This window comes from Sinocyclocheilus anshuiensis, unplaced genomic scaffold, assembly GCF_001515605.1.
Source record: "Sinocyclocheilus anshuiensis isolate Anshui unplaced genomic scaffold, SAMN03320099.WGS_v1.1 scaffold1351, whole genome shotgun sequence".
Classification (NCBI taxonomy): domain Eukaryota; kingdom Metazoa; phylum Chordata; class Actinopteri; order Cypriniformes; family Cyprinidae; genus Sinocyclocheilus; species Sinocyclocheilus anshuiensis.
Genome location: NW_015537982.1, coordinates 93,892 through 102,861, shown reverse-complemented (window position 1 = coordinate 102,861; position 8,970 = coordinate 93,892). Strand labels below are relative to the sequence as shown.

The following is an 8,970-nucleotide window of genomic DNA, read 5'->3' as shown; positions in this document are numbered from 1 at the left end:
AATAATCAAACTGGTATAACGTGTTGAGGACCCCTATGTAATCGACTCAATGAATACACAGTTTGAATGTGAGAATATTTATATTTACATACAAAAGCCACATTTCAGAACAGTAATAATAATAAAAAAAAATTGATGCGGCAACTTAAATGAATTTTTGCCTTTGTTCACTAAGCATGACGTCGCCCTCTTTCATAGCCGTCCAGAATGTCTGATTCTGCAGAGGGGGGGGAAAATACACAAATTAGTCTATACATTTACATCATTAACTGGCCATTAATGTACAATACTTAAAGAATGGAAAAAAAACCTCACCGACTCCGAGCGAAACTTCCACGGTACCTCTCGATAAACGATCCGCGTGATCCCTGCCTCACGACACCGCTGAGCAAGCACCTCTCCTACGGCACGGCAAGCTGCTACAGACCGTGTGGAGCCCAGCTCACGCTTCAATGCCCACTCCTTCGTGGAGCAGGACAGCACTGGATCTATTGAGTCACTTGAGTACACCTCAGCTGTGATGTGATGCTGTGTGCGCCTGAACACCAACCTGAGGAAGGAACGGTATAGAACAAAATAGCATCAGTTCAATATTCATGTACAATGTACATTTGTGTTTGTATCTGGAAAAGGCTTTTAAGATGCTGTTATTACAGCTGTGCTCTGCAAAACTTTGTAGATGTTTTATTATTCACATCTAGTTCTAGTCCTCGGAATGCATACAAACCTTTGATAATATTGTTTAGAGGGCCACACTGTAGCCCAGCCCCGATCCTTCACTGCAAGGGCCATCTCTTCCAGGTTTCTTGGGTTTCGGTTAACGAATGTTTTATTGATGGCTTCATTATTACTAATCGCTGGTTCTGGCTCAGGTGCTGTCTGACTAGATTTCCGAGCTGGTGGGAAGATACACATCATAATCATTTTGTTTGAATTAAATTGAGAGATTTCAACCATGCCATGCTGTTGTATTTGCTCAAATTTGTGGAGAGAAAAAAAAAAAAGTTGTGAAAGCGCCGTTCAATGCCAAATAAATAAAATGATTAATTATAATAAATTATTTATTAAATGATTTATATTAAATTCTTAATCATTTCTATGTCAATCAAGGAAATGATAAAAATGACCACTGACACTCACTTGCACAAAAGGTCAAATTTCCATCTTTTAACTGAACGAATTGTTCATAAGTCATCCAGTTGATAAAATGGAGAAAAATAAGAACGTTTTCAATTATATGATCATCTGAGGTGAATTTGCGGAGGGAAGTTCTATCATGCCAAAATATAATAAAGTAAACTGCTGAAATAGTCTCAGTTCAGTATCGCTTAACGAATCAATCTTTTTGGTGAACGGACTCGAGATTTGAGTTACTGGGATGAATCAAAAATCCCCATCTGTCTTTAGGTTTACCAGTCATTCTAAAACTTAGCAGAGCCTGTCTGACACTGCTGTACTCTGCAGAGGTGAACAGTGGCATGGGGGTCCTTTAGAGTGACAGCTGCCCCTGATATTCCCTGATTGTATTACAATTGATTGAATGTCTGACGGTGTTGACAAAAAGTGGGGACGCAACTTTAAAATCTTATGAAACATGCATGTGTCATTAAAAAAACAACCTTGCTTTGATAGGAGATATTATTAAGTGTTGCTTTTGATAAAACAAGCTTTTTTTCATCATTAAAAAAGCATTTTTATCCATTTTATTGCATATGAATGATTGAACCCTTCTCTGTGGACACACTGTTTTAGATGTAGTGAGAGGACATTAAGAAACACAGATTTGGTATAATAATGAGAACATTTAATTGAAGGTGATAATTGTGTTAAATACATTCTATTATTAATCCCTCATGACATTTAAAATTGAAAAAATATATATATTTTTAAAGCTAATAGCAGTTACCCTTGCTGGACATGTTTTGTCCCAGGTCTCAAGAATGAATAAAATCAGCTGTCTTCGTTTGTTGTTATTTTATTTTATTTACTTTAGGTCCAACATGGTTTAAAAAACAACAACAACAACGCGACACTCATTTGTAGAGAGCAGATTGTGTATCTACTAATCAACTGCTATAAAATCTTTCGGTTCCGTATTAATGAATTTAACACACAAACATGCAGCAGAGAGTAAATGGATATAGTTGAAGGGTCTAGTTAACGTTATATTACTTACATGATTGACAGCGAGTCCACGCCGCAGCGGCCGTAGATCTCTGACATTGACCCAGCAGCGTGCGAACACTACGGCAGACATCACTGAACAAAGCCATTTGACAGCTGTACAAAATACATTTAATTTTGGTGACAAATTATAGTTGTTGTTTCTGTACAAACAGAGACAGCATGACCCTTCGTATATTAGTAAAACGATTTGACCACTTTCTAGTGCGCAGCCATTTTGATGTCACACAAAAACTGTTCCGTGTTTCCGAGCAACATGGGTTCCGCTTAGAAATCCTTAAAAATAATGAAAATAATAACGTTTTATAACATTTTTAATAACAAAATGTTAAGGTATGCTTTAGTTAAACTTAAGGTATTTAATAAAACATTCTTTAAGATCCTTAAACCACAATCATTAAAATAGTAGAGTTATACTATCATGATGTAGCCTGCACAAGATGGCACTAGTACCCTTCATCCTAGAAAAGAAACCTTCACCCAATACTACACAAAAGTAATAGAAATTGCCATCATGGATTTTTGGCCATGTATTGGTTATAACATGGTAACCTTTGCTTGGAGTATTAAATATGCATGTTAAATAGGCTATACCCTACATGTCTTTGGCATAATAAAATTAAGTTGAAATCAAGGTTTAGTTGGCCTACATTCACACGTCTGCTCATTTAATAAGACAAAATAGCTTATTCGTTAGTTTCAATTGCTAGTAATTTGTGATGAACCGTGTGAATCAATATATCTTACACCTGCTGGTGAAGTTAGTTCAAATTAAACTGTATTTTTCTCTCACAATCTCCACAGCTTATTATAGCCCACTTCTACATTTTCAGGCAGCTGTGGGCTCACCTCTCTGGACATTAAGAGATTTTCTGCATGGCGTGCCATTTTAATTTGGCCAATTTGTTTGTGCTGCACTTTTAGCATGCTGTGAAGAGGCTGTGCACCTAGACAAAAGAAATGGTTCTCTTGCCATTTGAACAATCATGATCCTGTAACCCAAATCCTTGCTCTCAGCAAGAGCTACAGTTTAACGTTGAGCACTTTACCCATATGCTCCTTCAGACCATTAGAAACCTTACGTTTGGGGAGGGGTGTGCAGCTGTGCAAATCATGACCGTACACTCTCCTGTATAGGCTATTGTTTCCCCCTCCTTTAAAAAAAAAAAAAAGTTTAATTAAATAATTTCCTTTTCATATATCCAGAGAGATCGTTAATGAAAGGATATTTCTCTGTCCTACATAAATTCCACCGGCAGGAATATCCAACCCGAAGGACCAAAGACAAACTACTTTACTTCTGTACATTCACAGAAAAACAAAATATAACTCTCACTACTGCAATAATGATGAGAGCCTCAAGTGGAAATAAAATAACAGAATGTAACATTCTAGCATTCCTGGTCAATAACTTGGACGTGATGTGTGTGTATGTATCCATATCCAGAAGGCTACTCATTCACACAAGCACAAACCTTGTCTGCTACCATGCTCCACTGCTTCATATTGACAGAACTAAAACTGAAAATCAATGCACTCATTAGAAACAAAAATGTCACGGTTTGTGCAGAACTAAGGAAAAATTGTTGAATACAACCTTTCTTTCAAGTTCTTTTGAGCAAAACAGAATGCAATGCGACACAAAACAGTATTTATATTATTCAAAATATTAAAATTGTTGTTATGAGGAATCAAATTTTCTTTGAGATGAAAGTGATTGATGAACACTGCCATTCAAAAGTTGGGGTTGGTTAGAATTTTTAGTCTCTTATGCTCACAAAGGCTGCAATTATTTAATCAAAAATACAGTAAAAACAACATTGTTAAATATTATTACAATTTAAAATATCAGTTTTCTATCTGAATATGTTTTAAAATGCTATTTATTTCTGTGATGATAAAACTGATTTTTCAGCATCTTCAGCAATTATACATTTTCTGCTCAAATAACTTTTCTTATTATTATCAATGGTGAAAACAGTTGTTATTATTTAATATTTTAATAGAAATTATGATAACATTTTTCTTTGATAAATAGAAAGAAAAAACAACAACATTTATTTCAAATAGATTTTTTTTGTATTAATGTAAAAGCCTTTACTGTCACATTTGATGAATTTAATGCATCCTTGCTGAAAAAAAATTATTAATTTCTTCGAAAATCAAAGACTGGGACGTAACATTACTGACTCCAAACTTTTGAATATTAGTTTACTTTTAAACAATACTTTAAATTTCAAAACTCCTTCACACCCCTGTCTCTGTACAAAATGATCTTTTATTGAAACTAAGCTGCTAAAAACATCTGAACCTCCACAACTTTTTGATCTCAGACAGATGAATGCATCAACACGACTGTCCACATCTACACGTCAGTGATGCCTATTTGATCCGAAAATTGGCTCACTCACTCAGTTATGGTGACATACAAATACAAATGTGACGTAAAATGAAGAATGGCATCTGATCATTTCATTTTGATCCCAACAGTTTGTGTAGCTTGGATTGTGTCACAGTGTAATGCAAACTTTGCAAAAAGGCTGTTATTTAAGGAAGGGGGGAGTTAAAAACTACATTGAATCTAACAGCAAGCCCACAGACCGTTTGCAAACAGAGCTGGATACAGCATTCAGTTCTGTCATTCATTCCATATGCAAAGTTTCTTAAAGATGCAACAGCAAATAATAAAAATAAATAAATAAATAAATTTAGCTAGCTACCAGTAATTTAGTTGAACTTATACTAAAATAACTAAAACTTAACTAAAATTAATAAAAACTGTATAGGCATTTTTAAAATATATTTTTTAATACAGTAAATATGGTAATTTGCTGTCAAACAGATTCAAACAGAAACAGATTCGCAGACAAATGTTAATGTGAACACCAGAGGTCATGTGTGACAACTACACTTCTGCTGATTGTTTCAAATATTTCACTACTCATCTTCATCATCACTGTATCTGATGAGGCCTCTCTGGCTCTCTCACACTGATTGACATTCTCCATACGATAACACATGCCTATCTAGATATAAATCAGCTTCAGTCAGTATAACTAGGAAGAATGAGATAAATAGCACACTGTTATTCACAACAAGTTCATTTACCACACTTGTGAGAAAACAAGTGCAAACATGTGCCTTAAATACCATTTGATATATATGATTAACATAATGAACTTTGTGGTGAACCAAGGTTAATTTTTAGTTTTAAAATGGTTTACATTTCATCATGCTCAAGGTGAAGGAAAGAGTGATATTGAGGAGAGACATGAATAAGGCTGGCTGCAAAACAGAAGAAACACTTGTCTAGAATGTGTTGGAGATGTGTTGCTATGCAACAGGGATTCCACAATGGTTACCCAGACATGGTTTGGCTGTGTAGATGATGGTGTGGGTGAGGAAAAAAGTGACACAGCCTCCCACATCACACACACACACACACACACACACACACACCCCTCAGCTCTGTTTGAAACGTCAGAGAACACACCTACACACACAAAACACAGTGTCACTTCAGGAAATCTGTTTCATATTCTCCTTACACCTCAAAACATGATGTTTTTAAAAATGAAGGTTAACTTTTGGTTATTCACGCGTCAGCATGCACACCCTCAGTCATACACACATACACAGCAACAGTTCATTCAATGTAAACATAAAGCCCTATCGCAAGAATGTGGATATTAAATCTAGAGGTGTTCAATGATCAATAACAACCTTTAAAAGACCCCATTCATGTTCGTTAAATCTTGTGAGCATCCCAGAAACGCCCTGCGATCAATAAATGAACAAAGCACAGTTTTGCCAATGTCCTCTGAGTGGCAGTATGTCTCACCGAGAGTCTCGACTTTGACCACCTGTTTAAGGAAAAGAGCTGTGATTTTCCCACACACCATTCCAGTTTTTAAGAAAAGAAAGCTGCTACAAATATTTAGTATGGAGGACAAAAGGAAGGCCTTTTCCAATATAGGGAGTTTAATTGATTATCCATACATCTTTTTTTTTATTATTATTAAAAAATACAAAATACAGTATGATTCGAAGATGATACATCAGGCTTTTGAGAAATGTTTATTTGTATATCTCTCAATCATCAGTGTTGCATTGCATTATATGTTTTACCCCCCAAAAGGTGGCAGAGCTTTGATCATAAAAAAGCAGTTAAATATATAAATATAATTAAATATGTTACCAAGACATAGTATTGGGAGATATAGTGTGCCAACTGACATTTATGTATTATAAGTAGTCTGTTATACTGTTATAAAGATCTCATTGATTTACATTACAAGTTAGCAGAATTTAATTTTACCTTTTGAAAATTTTGATCATATAAATATCAGCAACTGCACCAAATAGTTTGTTTGTTTATTTTTTCTCAGTTTGGGCCTTTGAATAAACTTGAGGTATTTTTTTTTATTACTTGAGTATAAGCTACATATGAGCCATAAATCCTGAGCCTGATGTATCAAACATGACTCAACAAAAAACGCATATGCAAATGCTTAAAAAAATGTATTGTTTTTTTTTTTCTAAAGGTTCAATAAACCTTAAATAAATAAATAACTTTCTGACTATTATTTCATATATCAAATTGTTACTGTTCACGTTTTTTTTTAAATTTTTTTAAGAAAGTCAGAAGTTTATAATACACTCTCATAAAGGTACAAAAGCTGTCACTGGGGTGGTACCTTTTCAAAAAGCACTAAAATGTACCACTTATGTACTAATATGTACACTTAAGGTACTTTTAAGGTACTAATATGCACGCTTTAGGGGTAAATAAGGTACAGAGGAGTACTTTTTTTTCAAAGGTCCCATCCCAGTGACATTTTTTTTTTTTCTCTGAGAGTGTATGTAACCTACAAATGATAAAGATAAAGATAAAGATTGCTTCCTGTTGCTGTGCACAGAATGGCCACAAGGATGGCTTTGCATAGTTACGGAGTTCAGAACTGAAAGGAGGGAGGAAGTGTTTTTCATGGAATCTAAGATAATTGAATTGAATTGAATTGTCTACATTGAATTGTCTGCTGAAGCATAAGATTGGCTTAGCCAATCACATATTTGCAGTCTTAATGGATAGGGTATTAAAATGCACAGTGTAAATCAATAATATAGTTGAAGCTACACAGGCTGATTGCAATAATCGCATATAAAGAAGCATGGACAGACATATGCTCACTATGTTATTACTGTTTGTGTGTTTTCCATGACTAGTTTCCACATTTTAATCTTTTGATCTGGGAGTTTTGATTTCACAGATTATGTGTTCTGTGTAGCCCTAGGCTACAAATGAATTCCATTATTTATCATCACTGTCAAAAGCCCCTGAGAGAAGGAGAGGCTGAGAGAGAGAAAGAGAGAGTACAAAGGAAAGCTCCCCATCGCTCCTCATCTCTGTGAGCCTTTGATCCACCTCCAGAACTCAAGTTTTAAAAGTTAACTCTGGTTTGAGGTACAGTAGCTCAATAGTATACAATAGTATGAAGAGTATGAAGATTTAATATTTTTCACCACCGCAGTTTGCATAAAACACAATATACAGACCATCACACCAGCATGTCAGTGGGCATTTGTTTAATTTTATATAATCACAGATTTAAAAAATGTTGAGTTTGTAAATTGTATTTGAAGGTTGTGAAATGCTTATTCATCTAAAATTCGGAACAAATAATTACCCAAACATGTGTTGTGACTGCATAATCCAGAATTAGATTTTATGAAGAGTATGAAGATTTAATATTTTTCACCACCGCAGTTTGCATAAAACACAATATACAGACCATCACACCAGCATGTCAGTGGGCATTTGTTTAATTTGATATAATCACAGATTTAAAAAATGTTGAGTTTGTAAATTGTATTTGAAGGTTGTGAAATGCTTATTCATCTAAGATTTGGAACAAATAATTACAAACCCAAACATGTGTTGTGACTGCATAATCCAGAATTAGATTTTATGAATGGGTCTTCAAATATTGGCATTATTTTAGTACATCAAGTTATACTAAATGACAATGAGAAGCGTTGCCATGACAACTAGCTAATATATAAAATACATTTTAACCTGTTAACATTCCACTGTTTAGCCCGCGGTACACTGCATGTTTTTGAGGGTTAACTTCGTGACATACAACAACTCAAAAAAAAAAAATAAAAAAATAAATGTCACATATCTTTGGAAAGCTGAGATTATTGTGATTCGAATGATGTAAACCATCTTAAGATAGCTAATAGCTTCCAGCTAAAGTCATCTGCAGGCATCTGTTTAAAAAAAAGGTAGGCGGAATGTTTTTTTTTTTTCTTCCCCTTTTTCGGTGTGTTCAAAGTTCTATTACTCAGTACCAGTAAGACTTACAGTGATTCTGAGGTTTGTTCTGTTTAGGAACAAACCTCAGAGTGTGACCTTTCAAAAGAGACCAAAACCATGCATATAAAATGGTTTAACTCTAAATGGTTCAAAAACAGCATACAATTTACTTTGGGTATGGCTTACCTAACATTCAAGTAGTTTGTTATCAGGCTGATTTCAGCATTCTTACAACTTATCTATCTTTTCCCCTTTATTTTGCAACCTGCCTCTGACTGTCAAATATATTTATCTTTATTTTCAAGGAAAATAAAGTGACATACCAAAACATAACACTTATTTGCGAGTGTTGTGGAGTGCAAAAAGAGAGACGAACTTGAAGGCTTAAAAATGAGAGGGAGCTGTAATGAGGTAAGTGGCCACTTGTTCTGCTCCCCGTGGAGATGACCCAGTTAAGAGTTTGATCA

At 34.7% G+C, this 8,970-nt stretch overlaps 1 protein-coding gene across 1 annotated transcript; it reads right to left on the bottom strand.

Annotated features, from left to right (window-relative positions):
- LOC107673929 (39S ribosomal protein L18, mitochondrial-like) lies at window positions 1-2,420 on the bottom strand. Its single transcript, XM_016467759.1, has 4 exons — window positions 2,177-2,420; window positions 728-896; window positions 316-550; window positions 1-217 (listed from the first exon to the last, which is right to left on the bottom strand). Exons 1-4 carry the CDS (start codon window positions 2,271-2,273, stop codon window positions 146-148), a joined length of 573 nt encoding a protein of 190 aa, XP_016323245.1. The 5' UTR covers window positions 2,274-2,420; the 3' UTR covers window positions 1-145.
- Window positions 2,421-8,970: the final 6,550 nt, after the last annotated feature.